This window comes from Lupinus angustifolius, unplaced genomic scaffold, assembly GCF_001865875.1.
Source record: "Lupinus angustifolius cultivar Tanjil unplaced genomic scaffold, LupAngTanjil_v1.0 Scaffold_492, whole genome shotgun sequence".
In the NCBI taxonomy this organism is placed as follows: domain Eukaryota; kingdom Viridiplantae; phylum Streptophyta; class Magnoliopsida; order Fabales; family Fabaceae; genus Lupinus; species Lupinus angustifolius.
In genome coordinates, this window is record NW_017727863.1 from 56,885 (window position 1) to 81,041 (window position 24,157).

The 24,157-nt window shown below is 30.4% G+C and overlaps 2 protein-coding genes across 5 annotated transcripts; one reads left to right on the top strand and one right to left on the bottom strand.

Annotated features, from left to right (window-relative positions):
- Window positions 1-4,404: 4,404 nt before the first annotated feature.
- Window positions 4,405-8,255, bottom strand: LOC109341519 (ribonuclease P protein subunit p25-like protein). 3 transcript variants are annotated; one of them, XM_019579448.1, is made up of 8 exons: window positions 7,923-8,255; window positions 7,248-7,328; window positions 7,062-7,150; window positions 6,818-6,892; window positions 5,521-5,582; window positions 5,368-5,432; window positions 5,049-5,232; window positions 4,405-4,770 (listed from the first exon to the last, which is right to left on the bottom strand). In XM_019579448.1, exons 1-8 carry the CDS (start codon window positions 8,043-8,045, stop codon window positions 4,688-4,690), a joined length of 762 nt encoding a protein of 253 aa, XP_019434993.1. In that variant the 5' UTR covers window positions 8,046-8,255; the 3' UTR covers window positions 4,405-4,687. The 3 variants fall into 3 exon arrangements, with proteins under 3 accessions (XP_019434993.1, XP_019434994.1, XP_019434992.1); XM_019579449.1 differs by having other exon boundaries at window positions 5,049-5,231; window positions 5,379-5,435; window positions 7,923-8,253; XM_019579447.1 differs by having other exon boundaries at window positions 5,368-5,435; window positions 7,923-8,253.
- Window positions 8,256-18,550: 10,295 nt separating this feature from the next.
- On the top strand, window positions 18,551-23,153 carry LOC109341522 (UDP-galactose transporter 2-like). 2 transcript variants are annotated; one of them, XM_019579453.1, is made up of 6 exons: window positions 18,551-18,603; window positions 19,648-19,873; window positions 20,501-20,685; window positions 20,809-21,009; window positions 21,351-21,512; window positions 22,503-23,153. In XM_019579453.1, the coding sequence occupies exons 2-6, from the start codon at window positions 19,744-19,746 to the stop codon at window positions 22,830-22,832; spliced, it is 1,008 nt and encodes a 335-aa protein (XP_019434998.1). In that variant the 5' UTR covers window positions 18,551-18,603; window positions 19,648-19,743; the 3' UTR covers window positions 22,833-23,153. The 2 variants fall into 2 exon arrangements, with proteins under 2 accessions (XP_019434998.1, XP_019434999.1); XM_019579454.1 differs by lacking the exon at window positions 18,551-18,603 and having other exon boundaries at window positions 19,631-19,873.
- The last annotated feature ends 1,004 nt before the right edge of the window (window positions 23,154-24,157 follow it).

The window sequence follows — 24,157 nt, forward strand, 5'->3', positions numbered from 1 at the left end:
TCGTTGCAAATCAGTACCCTCCTACATCTTCAAGCATGGTCAATGACTTGCAGAAACTAGATGTGAAGGTTGATGATGAGCATAAAACAATAATTTTACTATGTTATTGAGTTGTCGTTTTAAATTAGTATTATCCTACATCTTCAGGCATGGAGTCTATGTTTCAAGTATAACTTATTTGTTAGAGACTTGAACATGAAATGTTTCTCTAATATCTCTCATAATTCTATTGGTGATGTCAAGCCTATAACGTGATACATCACCTCATCTTATAGACAGATTTGTATGGTTCTTGTAACCTTTTAGCTCTTCCTAATCCAGTTGATCCATTTTATTTGGTTTATTCTCATGCAATATTTTCAATAGATTGTTGAGCCAACACATCCTTAATCGACATTTATCACAACCCGAAATTTTCAGTTCCATCGGACTTATCCATATCGAATTTGCCGGATGAGATAAAAGTCATCTAATATAAATTTTTGTGAACAAGCAAGTAATCAAACATTAAAATATAACAAATATAAGATTAAATAACACAAAGAATTTGTAGCAAGAGATTCAACCATTTTGTACTTAGTCCTTGTGAGCATTAAATGGCTACCGCTATATACTATAGAATAAAGGTTTGTGTTTTTAGTTATTGTTATTGTTCTATTAGGTTTACATAATACATATATATAGTCATCTATCTCAATCCTTTTATATATGCTCAAACTTGTAGCTTATATTGTTGTTTTCTAAAGAAAATATGTGGTTCAATGAAATATGAGCTATTTCGACTTGGAATCTCCCAAATCTCTAGCATATTGAGATTTTTCAATAACACTATTTTACAAACTTTTAAACTTTACCATTTTTAATCATCATATGGAAAATCTTCATAAATGATATATGGAAATAACCTTTAATACACATAAACCCATAATATATTTATTACTTGAAATTATAATATAAATAACCTTTACCATAAGCATGACTCTTACAACATTATCAATTTGCCTATATAAGATTAAATATCTTAAGCTCTTAGTGCATGACTCTTCAATCGAGTATGCACGTTTAATAAATATTAGATAAATATAAGCCTTCAACATCTAATGAATTATTATTCCATTGGTTGAATAGTACTGTGCTTCCCGTTGTATTTCTCTGAAATCAAACACAATGTTAAAAAAGTATTTTCTTTGAACCTGTGAATTAAGTTTGTTGCTGTTGTTTCATAGAGTACTTTGCAATGGTGGTAATAAACATGTATATACTTAACGTATCACGTATGCAGTTCTCTAATTGTTAACAGGTTCCAATTGGCATAGGGACTAACATAGGTTATTATAGAGAAGAAAAGTATTAACTAAGTTGATAATTTTTTCTTTTGTGACAAATTTGGTACACGCAAAAATATTGAAACAAATATGTATTTACTATAAAATCTAAAACTAAAAAACTTTTCACTCATACTTTTTTTATTAAACACTCATTTCTGTTCGTCTAGGTTTTTGTACATACCAATTTTGGGCATAAAAAATTAATTTCCAATATAATTCATAATTTTCTTCTATGTTATTCAGGTTAGTCTCATTGTTTATTGGGGTTTGTTAAGAGTAACAAGAGTACAAATGTAACACATTAAGTACATATCATTTTTTTCAGAATTTTCAAGCTAGAAATTCAAAATTTTCGAAGTGAAATGACGTAAGTTTAACTCGTGAAAAAAATAGACTTCTCCCTCCTTCTCCAAGAAAATCTAATTTAGTCCCTAAATATTTATAACTATTTCTCATTTAATCTCTTCTCTATTTTTGAAATACAAAAAAGATAAGCTCCTCTCGTTTTCTCTAAGCCTTCCTTTGGTTGTTGAGAAGAAGTTAAGAAAGAAAGATGTGAGAAAGAGGATGAGGAGAAAGAGGTGAGAAAGAGGATGAGGAGAAAGAAAATGTGAGAGAAAAATTGGAATTGTGAGTTGTTTGGTTGAAGAGAAAAATGAAAGAAAGAGAAATAGAGAGAGTAAGATATTCACTTTCCACCTATGAAATAGACAACTTTACCCTTGGTCATATTAATAATACTTTTCATTCTAAATTAAAAATAAATATTAGTTTAAAATGTTAAAAATATAATGTTAATAGTAAATATAACATTTTATATCAATGATTAAATATATGGATTTAATTAAAGTGTCTAAAAAATGTTGATATAAAATTGAAATATTTAATTAAATAAATTAGTTAGTATTTAAATGTGAACTACCTTAATAGTGATGAAAACACACAAAAATAATATTTTTAGGTCCATGAGTAACTCACAATATTTTGTAGAAGATATATTTAGAGATAAATAATGAATATAATAATAGTTAGATGATAATCAAAGAAATAGGGCAAACATAATGTGATAAAAAAGAAAGGGAAAAATATGTTAAAATAAAAAAGATGAGGGCAAAGATGTCAAGATAAAAAAAGAAAGGGAGCAAAATTGTCAAAATAAAAAATAATACACTTAATCTTCATTTTCTTCCCACAAGGGAGAAGAAGAGTTTTCATGTGGGGCCTATGCAATTTTTCCTCCCAACTCCCTATTCACCCCTTCTACCAAATGAGAGAAATGATCAATCTCTCTTCTCTTTCTCTTTCCTTCTTAAATCACCTTTACCAAACAAAGCATAACTGTTACCTCTACCATCCATCTTCATCAACACCCACTTAAATTTATACTATAAAATCTTCCCTAGCATTATTCTAAACCTTTGAGTGATCATAATTTTGTCTTCAATAACCCCAATATCAAAATCCCCTTGCAAACCCAAAACTTCAAATCCTAAAATCTTGAGTAACATGACCTTTTTAATTTCTACAATTTTATAACATGTCAAATTAGATTTTGAGAGGCAGCCGCCAAAATTCGAATTCCAGTCTCCATAACAATTTAACTTGACTTTCTATATGACAAATTATTGAAAATGAGTTGCTGTGTCTCTAAATAAGTACAAGGCCAGTCAAGGAAGATATTGTGGAAAATCATTCAAAATATCTAGTCCGTTAAAATTTTCACTTTCTTTGCAATTGCATAGTGTGATATACAACCAAACTAATCAATAACACAAGCGATTCCAACAATTCTCCATTTTCAACATTCAAGGTCCTCAAGCATAGTAAGCAATGTTATAAAAACCTGTTCGTGTTGGCTGGTTCAACCGGTAAACTAATAAACTGGTCTCAATATGGGTACAGTAATTATACCAGTCATGTAATCATACCGGTTAAAACTGACCAAAACCGGTCATATCGGCCGGTTTTCAATTGAACCGCATCTATCATGCCGGCCAGTTTTTATTTAAAATTAATTTTTTAATGAAATTGAAAAATATATTGATTTATTGATTTTTCAACATTAATAATAATATATTATATTTTTATATCTAATTTCGCCAGTATGCGGTTTAATCAGTAAATCACTAGTTAAACCGTTATACTAATACCCTAACTGATTTGATAACCGGTATATATTAACATCACAGATATTAAGTGTCACTTCCTTCTTCCTTGAGTTTGTAATAAAATGGGAATTTATATTTTTGGAAAAAGTGCAATACTTATTGATAATAATGAAATTGTTACTATCAAACTCATAATAATAAAAATACAACAATACATATTAGCTAATATTGATATTCGAAAAAAATCGTCACTAAAATATAAAATTAATTGAGAAAAATAAAATTAACTGTTGGAATTAAAAAAATGTATTTTTAATTAGTTTCACTAATAATTAAAGTTTAAGATGTTTTTATAAATTCTTCATATATTTTTTAATCAAAAATCCATATAATCATAATTTAGCATGTAAGAGCCAGAATTGTGGAATATTTTGCAACAAATTTATGAAATTAATTTATTTTAAAATAATTCAAATATGCATCAGTCAATCGTATAGGTGAGCTTGTAATAATTAATGCCACATGATATATTAAAAAATAGAGCAGTCCCTGATGTTACTCAAATAATGTCATTTTGATTATTTTTTTAAATAAAAATCTCTACTATAACGATGTGGTTTCGGTTTTGTTTTAAAAAATAAAGTTCATTTCCCTTTACACCCTGCATTCACTGTGAGAAGTGGCTTCTCCTCGTGATTAATTCCTTGACCTCTAGGATTCATATTTATATTCAACACAACAGCAACAATAAACCAGACATGCATTACGTTAAACCAAACTTGAATTAGTGACATCACTCATGCCCTTAAACTAAAAGTTGAATCTCATTGATAATCAGCAATTTTGTAACTTCAAGAGGTGCTAGATAATAGGATAGTAATCCATGATGCCGTAAATTCAATCCAGAATTTCAAATATAAAATTGCAAAATTCATAACATTAAAAAAAGCAAAATCCACAAATCAAACTTCGAAGAAGCTTACTTCTATAATAATTCCTATTCAAAATTATACAATTTTGGCTTTTTGAAGTCTTTAAACAAAGGGAATATATCTAACTAAACCTGCCGAACTTAGCAAAACTGAACTGGCTACAAAATAAAAGAAAATGAACTACAAAAACAAAACTGAGTGAACATGGCTGCAACATGTTTCCAGTAACACCAAACATAACCAGATCTCACAAAGAACTGTGCAAATATGCAACCATCTTCTAACTTTAAAATATACATGACAATCAACACCAACTCTATCAAGCAGCTGCTCCTCCCTCTGCTCTATCAGTTCTAAAATAGCGACCTCGACCTCGGCCTCTTCCAATTCCACGTCCACGGTCTGCAAAACCATCAAACAAAAATTACTACCTTGTCCACTCAAGGAACTTGTAGGATTAGAACTCTTAAAATGCAAAAAAATAGTATAACAGCTACAGGGTAAATTCAAAAGACATGGAAAAGAATTGATAAAATCAAATGAGATAATTTTCTTCTGTTTGTTCTGTAGCCTGGTTTAACAGGAAGAACCATGTAAAGCAAATAGTGCAACAATTGTAATTTAGGCATAACTTATCTTCATTATCTGGAAAACTAAATTCCATGGATATGGACACTTACCACGTGGGGCTGGTGGTGCATCATATTCACCATAGTCATAATACCCAACCGGTTGGGTACCATAGCCTCGTCCTCGCCCTCGTCCCTGGAAACCACGACCCCTTCCACGCCGGCGTCCTCTGCCACCATAGCCGCGTCCATCATCCCAACCATCTCCATATTCCATACTACCATTGTAAAATCCTGTAGAACAGATAGTGTCCTAATAAGAACTTTAGTAATTATAAAATAACAACAAAATAAAGGACATTCCACAAAGCATTTCTGATCATTCTATAATCTATACTACAGCCAACTACAACGAAACATAGTCATTAGCAGTGCTTCTACCTCTACCCCTGCCCCTTCCACGACCATGCCCTCTTCCTCGCATGTATGGTGAGCCTTCTGTAACAGATTAAACTATAGTTAGCATGTCATAATAACCACACAAGTTTGGAATATTAAAAGAAGAAAAACTATTGAAGTCTACCTCCATCCTCTTCATATCCATTTGAAGGTTTTACTTGATCAGGTGGAAGAGGAGGTTGGTATCTGCATCAGAAAAGATACTCAAAATCTTGTAAATAGTGAATATAAAAAAAAACACTGAATCAATACAAACTAGGGCTATGTCACAATCAATCCCAAGTTGTGTTCTTGCAGCATGATGGACACGACATTAACTATGAAAAAATAAAATAAAGGAATGCAAATTAAAAGTCTAATGCCAAACAAGGAATCATGTTGTTCCATCTTAGTTCTAGGACCGGTTTACACTGCCACTAGGAACTAGGCCAATAATTGGGTAGGCAAGACCGGTCTACATAACTGTTGATCATTTCCATAAGGTTGGCCGAGCTAGGGAAAAGGAAGATACATGATCAAGTCAGCACTTGCAATGTAGGAAAACTTTCCTTCACGCCAAAAGCAAGGTCGTGCCACTTAGTTAGTACAGATTCACGTTGTCCACACAACAAATGTAGTCCAAATCTACAGCATTGTTGATCTGAGAATGAATAAATTCATGTTTGAACGTAACCACCCCTTAAACACAAACCACTTCACCTCACTACAAATATGTGAAGTTACTCATACCGAAAATATATTTACTCTCACTCTACTTTATCTTTGCTAAAAGTATACACATTTATAGTGACTTGAGCTTAGGAGTCCCTTTTAGATACCCACCCTAAACGCTCTAAGGCCAACTCTCCCTGAGTTTAACAAAGAAATCCAGTTTTCGACCAACCTCTTCATATCAAACATTTCAACGCCTCACACCAGGTTTAATGATATTAAACAGACATGGCTTGTTTATTTAATAAACATAAACAAACTCTAGTTTAAATATTAACAAGAGACAAAGACACCTTTATTTAATATTTTAACATAAAGATAAGATTTAAGACAGCAACTCTAATTTTAGAAGCAAGGAGATTTTATGTTTGAAATAAATAGGAGAGGTTAACCAACCCATAACTTAATAATATCTATGCATTATTGGTGTGAAGATTTATGCACAATTAATACATTATCCACCGTTTATTTGTATTATTATTATATAATTTTGTAATAATCAATGATAATAAAAAATGAATGGTGAATGATAGACTGGTGGTATATACATCTTTTTCTCAAAAATTAAATAACTAAATAAAAGACATTTTATTAAAGTAAAACTCTAAAGAGACAAATGAAGGAAAAGTGATCTAGTATATTTTCTAATGAATAAACTAGGCCCATTAAAATACAAAGCATCTAAACTACAAAATCAAAAACCTTCTTACCCTGTGGAAGACGTATCCAGTTCTTTCTTTGAAAAAGTAATTGTGATAATTGAAACATGGCGAGTCGTCTCCAAACTGAGTAACACAAACCAAAACAATCACTCCAATGCACACTGATTTTAAATTGTGGTCATAGAGTCTATAACAATTATTGTCATAATGTTGTTACAGAAATTCCTAAAACGGCAATGTCGAGCTACAATTGCACTTGATAGAGTAGCATAGAACAAATAATAATACATACGGAAGAAGGCCTTCTTCTAGAGGCTCCCATGTGTCAGTTATATCCGTTGATCCTATTTGAGTGTTTTGATGCAAACCAATAATCCTTCTCTGAAACAATTACAGTATTTTACACAAATCATTCACAAAACGAAGAAAAACAAATGCAAACCAAGTTATGTACATAAAGATTGATATTCCCTCCCACCTTGATGAGTTCACCAATCATTACAGTCTTATTTATAGCACGTCCCATCGCTTTAAGAACGATTTCATCACATCCTTTCTCCTACAGAAAATATAGAACAAGATAAAATTCAATATCAAATGATTAAAGACCCATTTGTTTTAGGCTCAAAAAATGATTTTATGAGAAGCTGAAAAATATAGCCTCACAAGAAAGCTAAGTTTCAGCTTTTTGTGACCAGCTTCTGTTTTTCTAAGAGCTCAAACAAACAACGTGCAAATGTAAAATGTGTTTTTTTAATCAAAATAATCACTTATATATTGTTAAAAAGGTTAAATATGTCCTAAGTAAACAAAGTAAGAACTAAAGTACACAGAGAAAGAGGTGAAAGAAACGATAAGAAAAAGTAATTGGTTATACGTTTAAGTGTGACGTAAAGTTATGCTATGTTTGTGAGATGGGTTTCCGAGAGAAAAGAAAGATAAGAGATAACTTCAAAGTAATCTTATAAGTCGCAAACAAAATCTAAAAAAACCGAGGTGAAAGTTTCATGGGTTATATATTTATATTCATATATTCAAGTTATGAAGTTTGGATGTAAAAAAATAAGGATAGTACGATAAGTAATAGTTTAACTTGGGGAGAGAAAATTGAGGTGGTGCATGATAAATATGCATTTAATTTAAAAGAAGGTACTTGGAGGAGAGTGGTGGCATAAGTGATATAATTGGTAATCCTTCCTTGAGTAGTAATGCGTATTTCGTTTTGGTTTATAGGACTCTCTATTTTCGGCTTCTGTACCCTCTGATATCTATCCATATCTCTGATGATTACGAGAATATGAAAAACAAAACAAAAGAATATTGAGGAACAGAGAGAGTGAGAGAGAGAGAGAGAGAGAAGTAGCTGATTTGATTGAAGGGGAGGAGTTGGTTGGAAGAGTAGGAATTGGCAGAGGAAGAAGGCATATGAGTCGGGCTATGCGGTCTTATAGCCGTTGAGACCGCTATTCTCATACACGCTAAAGCCACCTTGGATGGGCTTATGCTTTCTCCTCTTTTCCTTTCCAATGGGCCCTCATACCCACACTCACTTTTATTAGGCTTTATTTGGTTTCACAACACAGAATAAGAATATGAAGAAGAAGAAAAAAATATGTGAGAAAGAGGAATATGAGAAATTGAGTAGATTTCTATGATGTTTGATATAAGAGAATAATAAAAGAAAATGAAGAGAAAAATATATTTTATTCTCTTACTCTTTGGTTTGGTTATATGGAAATTAACAAGAGAAAGATGATGTTATGATTCAAATAACAAAAATATCCCTAAAATAAATAAAAGAGAGAACAAATGTTATTTCATTGTTAATTAAAAATAAATGTTGTAATTTTAAATTATAGATTTTATTATAATTTCAATTAACTTTTTTAATTGATATTTTTTTGCATTCAAAAGAAATTTATGTATATTAGTATTTAAAACCAACAATAGAGAAAATAAAAAAAATGAAGGATGCAAAACATGAATACTAATAACTATTTAATCCAATTTTTCAATAAAGTTATGGAGATACAAAACATGTGCACTCATAACATACATAGTCAGCATACATTTGTATTCATACATAAAAAACATTTACATTATGTTTGGTTAAGGAGAGAAAGTAGAAGGAAAGAAAGTGGAAAGAAAAAAAGTAGAATGAAAGAAAAATAGTGGAAAACGAGATATAATGGGTATAAAATGAAAGAAAAATAAGAGGAAAGAAAGTATGTAATGGGTATAAAATGACATAACCTCATTAGTTTTATATAAAAAAATTACGTAGTATGTGTAATATTTAAAAACTAAACTTTGTTGTTACAAATTATATAAATATATTTTTTGTAATAATATTAATTAATATTTTTAACTAACATGTAAATTATAAAGTTTAATATAGTCACTTTTATAAAAGTCAATACAAATCATTAATATCTTATATTTATTCTCACTAATGTATCTAAAGAAATCATAACTCATATTTGATAACTACTTTTATATTTTTAATCATCTCATTTTTATATATTTATTTTTTTTATTTATAATTTTTTTATTATTTGTCATTTTATATGTGATTTTAAGAAATTATGATTTTTCGCTATATTTCTAATGAGCATATACAATTACTATTTTTATTTGTGAGTTCAAAAGTAATAAAATTAAAATTAAGTAAACTAATTTCACATGTAAATGAATATAAATAAACAAATTTACTACACTGTGTTTATTTCCACTTAAAATATAGTTCTTTCATTTCATTAATGGTGTAAGGACAAATTTGTAATTTTCTATGGTTTTCTTTCCTTTATGCATTTTCTTTCCAAAATACGGGAGAAAGGTTTTATGGTGGGGCTCATGTGTGTTTTGTCTTTCTCTTCTATTTTATGTTAGAACCAAATGATGGAAAATGATATTTTCCACTCCTTTTCTTTCCTCTCATTTTCTATTGAACCAAACATAGCCTTAGACAATTACATTTTTTGCTTTACTTTTCCATCTCCAAGTTTTGGCGGTACTCAGACTTGAGTTCTTGGTTTTGTTTTTAAATCCTCGTGTTCTAGCAGTGCCCTAACCTACGTTCTTGATAATATTTTATTGTCCCCAAGTTCCGACATTACATTGACCTTCATTCTTGGTTTTTTGTCTCCAAGTTCTACGAGTACACCGACCCGCGCTCTTGTTTTATTTTTTTGTCCCAAGTTTGGGCATTATATTGACATGCGTTCTTGGTTTTACTATTTTGTCCCCAAATTCTAGAAGTACAACGACCTACATTTTTTGTTCTATTTTTTTGTACCTAAGTTCTAGCAGTACACTTACTAGTGTTCTTAATTTTATTTTTTTGTCCATAAGTTCCAGTAGTACACCGACTTGCATTCTTGATTTTATTTTTCTATCCCCGAGTTCTAGTAGTACGGTGACTTACATTTTTGGTTCCCTTCCACCTCGTCATAAGACAAATTCAAGCAATAACAATCTCAAAGGCTCAACTCAAAAAAAGACAATAAACACTTTTATGCGATGAAACACACTAGGTAAGTCACGTGTACCTTGATAAAATTGGTATTCATTTCTTTATTACTTACTTATCAAGATATCACTCAAACATTAGTTTGAGTGCTATGCAATAAGCAACATGTAAAGAGAGACATCTCCAAACACTTAATTTTGTCCAACCCAAAAAAGTTAAAATATAGTTTTTTAGAAAAATATTTTTGAAGTTAAATAATTAAAAACAAAAACAATAAAAAATAAATAAGTATCTTATTTGAAAAATTATAACATTGATTTCAAATTTCAGATTTCAGTTTCCTAATCTTTTTTCATTAAAAATAAAAATATCATAAGTCCTTTATTGATGACGTACATAAAGACAAATTTTATGTGCAAATGTAGACACAATATTAAAGTCCTTTTTCTCATGATTATAATTGCTTCTATCAAGTATTATATATAGCTTTTTTTTAACAATCATATCATTTTTTACAACTTTTTATTCAAAAGGTTTCATCCTTCTAAATTTTCAAACAGTATACGGGTGGCATTTCTTATGGTTTCAACTTATCTAACTACATTATATTGTGAAGTAGGTAGATTGAATACTTACAACGGTTGAATAGGGTTAGACTGCTTAAGGAAGATCAGTTCGGACAACATACTCAATTATTATCGATAGCCTTTAGCTTATAAGAATTGTATATGTTAGAAACAAGAGAACGAATCAAATATTAAAATAAAATAAGGACAAGAGAGAATAGAATAAGAAATTTGGTAATGAGGTTCAACTAGATTTTACCTACGTTCCCAGGAGTGTTGAGTGGCTACCATTATATAATAGAGAATAATTATTTGTGTTTGTAGCTATTGTTGTATTTCTCATTATGTTTACATAACACATAAATATATAGCCCTCTATCTAAACCCATTTACATCACTCTGAGTTCATAACTTGTATTATTGTTTTAAGCAGAAAAAGCTCGATCTATTGGAATATGAGCATTACACAATAACCTTCACCTTGGCAAATATTATCAATCTCCATCTTCTGTCGTTTGTTTGGGGAAACTCCATAGTCTAGCATTAGTGAATGTTCAGCAAGTTCAAGCAATGGATGAACTTGTATGTGGGAACCGACTTGCTTAACATATGAGTTATATGTTCTAAAGTGTGAACCTTCTATAATAGTATCTACCCATAAGGCACCAACTTTTTGATCTTGTGAAATCTCATATCAATACATTTGGTCCTAAAATGGTACACCTTATTCTTTGTCAAAAAGATAACACTCTCACAATCAAAGTGCAGTCGAACTCCACCTTGCTTAATACCTAGTTCATTTACCAACCCCATATGCCTTATGGATTTCCTATAATCTTCATTAGTTTTCAGGTATTATGCTTTAGTTGTAGACATAGCAACAACAATATGAACTAATGATATCCACGTAAGTGGTCTCTCTACAAGGATGAATGCAAACCTTGTTGTGGATATTTTATCACCCAAGTCTCCTTTATAGTACAAATCAACATAACCAACAACCAAAGGATTACTTTATTGGTTGCCAAACATGATACTGATATATGTAGTCCTTTTCAAATATCTAAAAATCCACTTGTTTGGTTCCCAATGTTGTTTCCCTAGTTTCGACATGTACTTGCACACATGATTAAGCGCATGTGTCAAGTCTGGTCTAGTGCAAATCATAACATACATCAAACAATCTACTACACTGACATATAGAACTTTTGATGTGTACTTCTTCTCTTCATGTGTCTTTGGGCACTAATCTAGGGAAAATATTGCACTACTTTAACATTGCTTGTATCAAATTTCTCTAAGATCTTTTCAACTAGCTTTGCTGGGAGAACCATAGTTTTCTAGATCCATTCTCCATGTTAATCTTCATCCCTTGAATCTTCTTAACAACCCCTAAATCTTTCATGTCAAAATCTTTGTCTAACATGACTTTCAGCTCATTAATATCATTAAGATGATTAACATCAATCAACATATCATCTACATAAAGTAATAGGAAAAAAAGTTATCATCAAGGCTTCCCATAAAAATACATCAATCATATGCTTACAACACTTATAACTTAATTTCAATGTATAAGTGTCAAACCGTTTGTACCAATATCTGAGAGACTAAAATGAAGGGGTTGGTGTAGTGGGTTTGGGGATGTGAAATAAAGTGGGTTGAACCTTTAATACAAATTTTGTAGAGCTTATTTTTAGAAAATAAGTTTTTTAATTATACCTAATTGAGTAATTAGTTTAAATTATAAAAGACATTTTTATTTTAATCAAAACATTTCTACACATCCTAATTTGTTAGAGATTATAATCCTACATGGATATAATAATACTCTAAGTCCTCCAACTAGTTCTTCAAAAAATATCCTATCATTATCCGGAAGTCTTTATCACAACTTGAAAATTCAAACATTAATTCGTATATATCTTATTGAACATTAATCTTCATTCAAATATTCATATTAAGATATGCTATAAAGATAGACTAAGTGTCTTGGCAAAATATTCATGAATATAATACATAATAGGAAGAAAGATGAGCACCATTGGAAGAAATTCAAACGAGCAGCAATGAGGTTGATTGCGACAACGTTGACTCCCATGCGGATAAAAACACCATTTTTCCTAGTGCTCATGAATGTATTAGTATAGTGTATTTGTGACCCATCTATTGATATATATTTTCAATTTTCAAGTATATAGATCTGATCAATTAATGTCTAAACATAAAAAGATGAAGTATTAACTAGTAGATGATGCATTAAAATAGCGTGCTTTTTGAAGTCATATCTAGTAGGGCATAAAAAGGTTGAAAATATGTATCTGCCCAACTCTGTATTTTAGAGAGTAACATAGGCATTTGAATGGAGGAGATAGTAGCACACAACACAGAATATAAAATGCATGTGGCTCTCTCCATTCGCCTTTGCTCTCTCTTTGGTTCTCTACTTCTTTATCTATCTATCTATCTTTCATAGTTTTGGCTTTTCATTTTATCAAATAGTAGTTTTTTATTTTAAATTTAAAAGTGAATCGCATAGTTCAATGTACAATCTAGTAACAATAGTAATAACGTATTAACGTGAACCAAAATCACTTGCATAACTAGTCAATTATCACACCGTCCAAGTCGATATGGTCTGACTATCATACCATTGATCAAAATTCAAGAAATGTATAAAGTAATTGTTAAATAATGTTGTTATTAGTACAATGATTACTCACCCTTCCTTATCTATGTCATGTAGGATAATATATTAGTTAATATAACAACAATTAACTTTTTTTTGTTGTTATTTATCATATTTGTTTTTGTCCTGTGATGTATGCCTCTAAGCTGCAAATTAAAAATATAATTTAGCCATGTACCAAAAATATAATATACCACTAATGTATTCCTTTTTTACATCCACGAGAATAGCCATTAGCCACTGAAGATGCTTCCATGCCTTTTAATTATCATATCAATGTAAATAAGAGTGTAATATCTATGAATTATTAGTATAAATATTTATATATCATTATATCATACACTATTCACTTGTATTTTATGTGAGGAGTCAATAATAATTAAATATGAAAAATGTATAATACAATAACAGTGTATAAAACTATTCCATTATTATTGGATACTTTTTTTTCTCTATAAATAAAAGGTGAATTGCTAGGAAAAATAATTGGGTCCATGCAGATGGGCCAAGTTAGGAAAATTAAGCTCAAGTTAGTTTTATCTTAAGGATGTATAATACACAGTGTAGAGAATAGAAAAGTTGTGAAGAAGTATGAACAATCTGGGTTCCTCTTCTTTAATTTGTCTCTAGATCTCTCCTTTTCTTTCTTGGACTCTTCTTCCTTAACCTATGGATTCTTCTTCATCTTGAAATTATTCCTTATTGTTTACGCATACAACATTTACTTTTGAGACTTAATTTATATCCATTTTAATTAGTTGATAATACAAGTTTATCATATTGCTACTCACTGTTAGTATTAGATATTAATTATCTACTATTGTTACAACTTACTCACAGATCGGACTACGTTTGTTTCAATTTTTTCTTCTATGACCTATCTCATGGAAAGAGAAAATTTTCAACTTCCGTGACGCCTCCCAATGGATCAAACCAGAGAAGAAATAAAATGAAAATTGAGTAAGGTGACCGAAGGGAAAAAAGGAAGATCGGAAGATATAAGTGATGTTAAAAAAATAGTATATATAAATGAGAAAAATATCTACATCAAAAATATAAAAATTTGTTACATTATTATTACATCATCTATTATTCATATTTAGTTATTTGTAACAAATATAAATAATATAAATAAATAATATACAGATTATATATAATTTTTAGGTTATCTAGTGAAAGCCCATGGTAGGGTGGGTAAACTACAAGCATGCCACGATTGCAAATGATTTTCGACATCTTCGTTCGTCTACACGTTAACATATTTTATTGGATTTTGATGTTTTCAAAGTCAATTTGGAAAAAACGTGAAAAAAATATTTTCTAGGACAAGTTAGGAATTGAATAGAAATTGTGTCAATTAATGTGGATCTAAAGTGATTTAATTTTGTTAAATAAACATATGTTGGAGCTATACAAAAATACATGTTCCCTTTGCTTCCGAAGGAAAAATCTGTATATATGCGTGATTGGATCCTTCAATGAAGGTACTGCATGTGCCTTTCAGATAAAATATGAATATTCGATTAAAGATGGTCTATAACTAAGTTTAGAAGTGCAGCTACTTACATGCATGAACATAACTGTTATAAAATATTAAAGCCAAATAATGAATTTATAAAATGTCACCGTACTCCAAAGTTAAACATATATCACTTTATTAAGTTTTTTCTTGCACATATCATTTGTGTTTTTTTTAGAAATTCAAAAGTTCATAACCGCTAGCTATTCTTCAAGTTAGATACTTCAACTACTAATCAAAACATATATGGCTGACAATTAACAAATCAATCAGAAATTCACCTCATGCTCAATTAGATGAACCAAATGAATCAAATTTGATCTAAAAAATAAGTTTGTTAAACAAATAAATAGAAATTTAGCTAAGTACAATTTGACTAGTTAGGTTTATGAGTTAATTCAATCATATATTTGTGTATAAATATATCTTTTTATATATATATATTATATAAAAGAGAAATTAGTCAAGTTAAAACATTTTTTATATAAAAATTATGAAAACAATAAATTAAAAGTTGGTTATTCGTTACTGGTCAATTTAAAAAGTTATGTATCTTTTAACTTTGATTATTCAAATAAAATCTAATGATTGATATTAACCATTATCATTTCTCACAATAGCACAATGTTCTCACATTAACCACTCCCTATATATGTATATGTATATGTATGTGTAAAGATATTTAATTTTTATATATTCAATAAATAATCATTATTGGATTGTCGAACTGAATCAGTCAAACTAATGAATTGAATTAAACAATTCACAAATTTGATGAACTAAACAAATTCGAAATAATGATTCAAACCAGTTAACCAACTTCAAACCGATTTCGAGGGAAAATATAGCTCATTGCATTCTTCAAATTCTTCTCTATATTTATTTTATTTTCCTCCATAGTTGAAATATCTACCAAATACCTATCAAAGAAATCGACTGGGATTTAAAAAGCAATAATAAATTGTAATTATGTTTGATTACTAATAATAGCCTTGCAATAAAGCTATAAATATATATTAATATTCATAAATATATATTTATGGGGACTTCCGACATTTTAACAATAATGGATGGTGTGCATCATAAGTCTCTCTACTGATAGCTAAAAAGATTCCAATTTTTTCATACATTAAGATTATTCTAATTTGAGTTTCATACATTACTAAATTGATTTGTTTTGTCTATTTGTAAAGATTGAATATTTAAAATCTAACTATTTATCAAAATTTCATTAATTAAAACTAAGCTTGAGTTTTAAACCATGATTAGAGCAGAGGTAAAAACAATTATTCAATTTTCGTTTCACAAATTCAACCTGGATTTCCAAATACGATTGTACCAAAATATGCCCTTAACAGTTTATAATTCTCAACTTCTAGAACCTTTAATTTCAAAATAGCACTATATTTCAAATTATATTTCTTTTTTGTATTTCTTATTTAATTTAGATTATGTTTCCAAAAGGTAACTTGCTAATTTAAAGTGTGAGTATATGTATTCAAACTCATTCTGATCATTTAAGTGAGAGTTGTTTTCTTTTCTTAATTGTAATATTTTACTAAATGTTATAAAATTATATGGTTAGGTAAAATTAAAGGACAATTTGATTAATATTTATGGTTTCATTTAAAAATTGGTTTAATGTAACAATTTAGATAACATTTATTCTACCAAACATATATTGGATGACTGAGAATGTATAAAACATTTATACTGTTTAGTATAGATAATCATACACAATCATATGTATGGAGGAGTGAAAGAGTTTATAAGTAAGAAAGATTTACGGAGCTAATATCTTAATGTTTTGGTTCAAGACGTGGTGTCTCACTTGTGACTCTTCTCATCACTACGAAACTAATGTATTAATGTTTTGGTTCAAGACGTGGTGTCTCATTAATGTCTTAATGTGTATAAATCTTTATGTGTAATGAGTTATCCTTGATTTAGTTTACAATGAGTCCCGATCTTTGTTTGTTTACTTGAAAAGAACATGGCACATAGAAATTAAAACAAAAATGCTGAAGATGGACACAGTTGTTCTTACAATCAGCTGAACATATTATTGATTTCATAGTTGTTTAATTAATGAACATAAAAATTCAAATTTCATTTAGAGTAATACTTGACGTGATACATGATCGATACATTGTAGCTTTTTATTCTATCACCAATTATAAGAAAACTCACAATAAACACGACATACCAACAAAAAGTAATATAAACATAAATACTTCCTTCATTACAAAAAAAAGAAAAAGAGTAAAATATTTATACATTGTTAATAGATTTATATACATTAATTATATCATTCACTATCCATTGTATTAATTTATTTAAATAATTAATTATAATTAAATATATAAAACTCATACACTACATATATTTAAAAAAGAAAAGAAAAAGATAAAATAATTTCTTGATGATAATAAACACCACACTAAGAACGATGAAAGGCATGGGAAAATGACCTTCATGACAAAAGTTCTCACCAAATATACCAAACAAAATGCCCGAGCAAGAAAATGACCATATAAGGCAAAATTTCGCATCAAACAGAGAAAGAAAACAACACTCTTAACTCGCATTTATAAACTGACATTTACACTTCTGATAGGATATCATTTTTCGGACGACTAAACATAGCAACAACCAACAAGTGATTAACCACATCAAAATTTCCATTAAATGATGCAAGGTAGCAACTATTATGGTAACCAACATTATTTTTATTTCCAAAAGTATCCCCGATGCAATATTTCCATAAAAAAATCATCTATCTTTTCCAACATCACATGCTTAATACATTCAACTTTTTTTACTTGGACCAACACAATTACTAGAGCTCACATGACAACGTATATATGAGATGAAATACAATACAAGAAATGTATTATCGTGATCGATCACATAGATGTTATTTATCTAATTTTTCCTTACCTTATACCTCGAGTTTATATTGGCTTTATTTTTCAGACAAGATTATAATTTACATGTTAAAATATTGAAATAAATTTTATTTTAAAAATTATATAAACAGAGAAAATGTACAAAAACAAATACAGAGAAAGAAGTAGAAAAGAGATCCAATATCATTCCTCACCTTGGCCCGTATCCATCTTATTATGGGTGTGACAGATCCTTCAGAAAATGGATTGATATTTTAACAATAACAAATGAGAAAAATATATATGCATTAAAAGTTTTATTTTCAGTCTATTCAAAAAATAATATAAATAAATAATGAATGATATATTAATTATGAATGAATATACATTATACTCATAATAAATAACTAACACAAATTGAATAAATAACCATAATAATAAGAAATGATTAGAAAATGAAGTATAATTGAGTTGCAGGTTCACACGTTGAATATTATGACATTCCATTTACTCCGATGTTGTTCCTCGCATTCTTTTTTATCATTGAATCTGGACGTTACATAAAGCATTACCTCTTCCTTTCCATTTATAAGTATTCACACATTACAACAACAAAAAACAAAGAGAAAAAAAAAGAAAGAAGCAAAGAACAAAAAAACTGTTTAGCTATTTTCTTCTTTGTTTTCTCTCTATTGCTCAAACGGTGCGTCGTTTACTACACTCACATATTTGTTTTGTTTAGTATCTAATTGAATCAAAATTGTCGTCGTTTTATGATTCCTATGATTGCAGATCCGTGTTTGGGATTCAATTTGAGAATTAAGTTATTTATTACTGCTTTGAGAATTGATTGTTACAATTTCTGTTTTGAATCATTGTATTCATCGATAGGAGTAAGGATCTGATAGGAGTTTGAACTGTGTTTGAGGGTTTTGGGTTATGGTTGAAGTTAATCATAGTTTCAGTGACTCTATCATGAATTTCAATGTTCATGTCTTTGTTTGTTTCCTCTCTTTTTTTCCTTTTGGAATTTTTTTGACCAAAGATGAAAAAATGGAACAGTTTCTCATAAAAAAAACTTAGAAACTACTATTTTTAGCCATGATTATTCTCTGCTGCAGATGTTAACCCTGTCAATGGAGATACCAATTAACTGTGGATAAGATTTCATTATTTTTATTATAAGATTTTGCTATTAGATTTTTTTGGTACTACCAATGGTATCCCCTCACCTTTTGGACAAGGGACTAATCCCTTTCAGGTTTCGTGACTGCCCCTCCCAACAATTGTCGCTTACAGGAATTGAACTCCTCACCTTTTGGTCATCCTGGGGATCTAGCGGAACATAACAACACTAAACTAACACCTTGTTGGTAGATTTTGTTATTAGATTGTAGGAAGGGTTTTAGTGCAACAATAATGTTCCAATTTGTTACACTTTACTATTTATAAACTACACCAAACATAAGTTAGAACCCATATGCTATGTTCCTTCCTGTTACTGAATTCTATCTTTGAGTCACAACTAATTGGTTCTTGTTGTTTTCCTTTGTATATAAAGTCTCCTTATATATGAAATATAAACATGTGTGGTCTACTTAGTTGTGATAGTTTATTTACCGTCCAAAGTGTGGTATAATTTTATAGACTAAGTTCTTTAAAAACCCTTTTTCTCCTGTGGACTAGTGAGCTTTTTAGTATATTTGTAGGATTTGTGCTTCACCTGACAATTTATTTTTCAATGCAGATAGAGCGGTGAGCCTTTTAAGGTATTGATACGATCAATTGGATGCAAGCAGATCAGTGAAAAATCTAGTTTGTATATTGGAAACTCGAGTTCAATATGTCTTCTGAAACCAAGGGTGATAGGAAGGCTACCCTTGATGCAGCATCATGGTTTTTCAATGTAGTGACATCTGTAGGGATAATCCTTGTGAATAAAGCCCTGATGGCTACATATGGTTTCAGTTTTGGTATGGCCTCCTCAGTCTTCATGACGTTTTAGATTTTCTTCCTCCTCTTATGAATTTTTGCTTCGTCATCATGCCTTCACGTTAGTAATTTTAAACATGCCATATTTCTCATCAATGTGTTATAAGGATAAACTACCAATCTTGTGCTTTCTTTTTTTGGCTTAACATATGATTGTCCATGTATCTGAGTGTGGTGCTTGCTATATAAGTATATAGTATAAACTTGATGTTTCATGTGCATATTTCACTTGGTATTATCAATTAGCTTTATTCAGATTGTACAACTTTAGTAGCTTGTCCGGGATACTCTTGAGGATGAGTTTCATTTCAGCTAACTATATAAATGACCTGATAGACTCGAAGATTAGCATGAAAAGGGACCGGAAAAAAGATCATAAAGGGTGGCATACTGGCATTTGATTTGACATGGTGTTTAGTTAGAAACTATGGTAGAGTATTAGAGTCTTTGAATAGTTTACTCCTCATGTTGATTTCATTCTCTCTGCACAAATAAAACTACTTCTCTAAGTTCAAATGCTTTGATTGTGTTCTGACTAGACTACAGATTGCTCCTGCACTTTTGCACGAGTCCTGAGACCTGACATTATATATCACATTATTATGCAGCTACAACTTTAACCGGAATGCATTTTGCCACAACAACCCTATTGACTACTATTCTTAAGTCACTGGGATATATCCAAAGCTCCCATATTCCATTGGCTGATATCATCAAATTTGTCTTATTTGCAAATTTCTCCATTGTTGGAATGAATGTTAGTTTAATGTGGAACTCTGTTGGTTTCTATCAGGTAACTTTCGGGCTTTTTTGACGTTTTTAAAAATAAATAAAAAACTTTTAGGCTTTTGGTATACTCTCCATTTGACAGAGATAAGTATTAACAATGATTCTTTCCTTTGAATGAATTTGTTAGATTGCTAAGCTGAGTATGATTCCAGTATCTTGTTTCCTGGAAGTTGTCTTGGACAATGTGAGATATTCAAGGGATACAAAACTTAGCATTATTTTGGTTCTGCTTGGTGTTGCTGTCTGTACAGTCACCGATGTCAGTGTCAACACTAAGGGTTTCATAGCTGCTGCAATAGCAGTTTGGAGCACGGCACTGCAGCAATATGTAAGTAACACACACAGTGTGGGAGATAGAAACTTTTTTCCTCACCCTGCATGCATTTTTGAAATTGGCTAATGTTCACTTTCACGTTCACGATACTTATTGGAAACTTTGTATGAGAATTAACAATTTGTTTTGGATCTAAAAATGACTAATTGGGAATCCTGCAACACAATTTTGCTTGTAAATCTAGTTTCTTTTCACAAACTCTATTTCAGATGCATCTTCTGGAACAGACTTAGAGATTATGTTTTAGTTTATTACAACTCCAACTCTTCCTATTTTATTTGGGTACAATGGTCTAGATTCTCTTGAGCTGATACTTTACATTACATTTTCTGCAGTATGTTCATTTTCTTCAGAGGAAGTATTCTGTTGGATCGTTTAACTTGTTGGGCCACACTGCACCAGCACAGGCAGCAAGTTTACTGCTAGTAGGCCCATTTATGGACTATTGGTTGACAAACAAACGAGTCGATGCCTACAACTACGGGTTGACATCTGTTGTAAGTTACTCTTTTTTTTTTCCTTTTCTTTTTAATGTTTGGTTGTGAGGAGGAAGGTGAACAAAAGCTTGTGAAACTTATTTATATCAGGTTTAGGCTGCCATATTTTTTTGGGGTGGAACGTTTAGATAACTTGCATTTATCTCATGCTGGTTATACTTGCATAGTGAATTTTCTATTCATTATAGAATTTGAAATTCTATTTGTTACTTATCATATAACTGGGTGCCAAATTCTGCTGCCTAAATTCAGTATCCAGTTTCTGAATGACAAAGAGAACTTGAGAAGACACTATCCTATTGAATCTTTACACTTTTTTATAGTTTCTTCTGAAGCTTCAAGATTTTAAATAGATTTATATAATCTTGTTTCTGTACACACTCTTATGCTCCCATTTATGACTTGGACATTTGCATTTTTAGACCTTGATTTGCAAATGATTCTAGGATGATTTCTTTGGCTTCTGATGTTGCTTGAGCCTGATGAAAATTATAATTACTAGTGAGCATGTCCTTCAATTCACTGTGAAAGTAATGAAAGTCAATCATCTATGTAAGCCTGCATGTATCTCTATAGTGGGACCAGTTTATATTCATAGCAGTAGTGCATGCATGTTGAATAACTAATTGCTTGTTACACAAATTGTAAGGGTGCCCACCCTTGGTATACTTCAGTTGTCATTGCATTTTGAAGTAGATTTGGATCCTATCCTTTTCCTGAGGAAAATTATTTAATTATGAGAAACAATAGTTTATGCTGTGGAGGGGCCAACTGTGTGCAAGTACTCCTTCACTCTGCACAAACATTGTTTGCATTTCTCTCTGAAAATGACACTGGCAGTTTCCTAAAGAAAAGGAGAGCAAACCAAAAAATGGATACATTTTGTGGTAACATTATAAATATTGCGCAGTGTACCTCCAGTTAAAAAATGTATAAATATTGTAACAACTGGAACACTATTATTGAATCAATCTGCTCGTCTCTCTGCAGTTGTTCATCATTCTGTCATGCTCCATCGCAGTAGGGACAAACCTTAGCCAGTTCATCTGCATTGGTAGGTTTACGGCTGTAACGTTCCAAGTCCTTGGCCATATGAAGACTATTCTGGTCCTAATCTTAGGATTCATTTTCTTTGGAAAAGAGGGTCTCAATCTGCAAGTAGTTCTAGGCATGCTCATAGCAATAATGGGAATGGTTTGGTATGGCAATGCATCTTCTAAGCCAGGAGGGAAAGAGCGCCGTAGCTTTTCCATTCCTACCACCAAAACACCAGATTACAGTGCTTTACCTGTGTCCGCGGAACCAGATGAAAAGGTATAGACAATAGTAGAAATTCACAAGAAGAAAAAGGTGGTGGAACTTTGGGTGAAGTGCATGCTAGCTGATACATTTTATCTACACCCAGAGGGAATCCCTGATTATTTATAGATCATAGTTATTTATCTTTGCTTTTGCATTTGAGTTGTTAGTGAGGGAAGGGAAAGGACAACACATTGTTAAAGGGGGGAAATCTACATTATGTTCCATCCTATTTTGGTAATTGTGTTCCATTTTTCATAATAGAAAATCTTACAGTTATTTTGGGTCTGTTTGAACGTTGGAATAAGAGTTGAATAAGAATTGAAACAATTTTAATTTCAATTGGCTAATGTTTATAGAAGATGAAAAATGAGGTATAGAATTAAAATTTCAAATGAGTGGAGAGTGTTTCCGGCACATTGGCCATCAATGGTAGTTAGAGGACACTGCTATCGATGGTGGTCAAGAACATCCTAGCTATGATAGTCAAAAGATGTCCCTAGTGGCTTGGACGATATCGTATTAAGCACATGTACTTCAATATATTTCAATGTGTCCAATAATGATATAGTATATATTGTATTCACGGAATATCATTTTTTTTAATAAATAAATTATAACATGGCACTTTATAAATACTCTATGGTATGTATTTCTTATACATTTTGAGACACTCTAATTATCCTATCGTAACATTTTAATAGAAAGAAAAGCATAATACAGATCAATCAAGTATAAGAGCAAAGACAAAGTATATTCATTACACTGAGAAATGAAGAAATATATTAGCATAACGATGATAAGGGATTAATCAAGATTAATATATTTTTTTATTTGTGGGCAATATTGATTTTCAATGATATTATGATTTGCATGCCAATCTCTAAAAAGTATATTCTTTATTTAAAATTTCAGATCAACAATTATATGGTTATTGTGATTTATAAATTTTATGTTCATATTTTATATTTTACAAATGTAACATATCCTGAAATTTTCAAGAACATTTGAATCGATATATCAAATAAGCATCCCATCCAATATTGATATATGTAGGGTTGTCTAATGGAGTGTATGAAGAATAATGGTTCAATGTGGTACATATTTATTGTCCACAAGTTGGTCAAAGTGTGTGATAAAGATTATGGATAATAACGTAATGTAATATTTTTTAAATTTTTTTACTGGAAATTATAATCACGTTAAAACCATACTGATTATCAAACGAGTCAGGGTACTGGTATAATATTACAGTGATTCGTTAATTAAACTGCATGCTGGTTAAACCAGACATATCAGCTTGTATTTATATATATAAACCTATAACAAAAAAATTAAAATAAGTA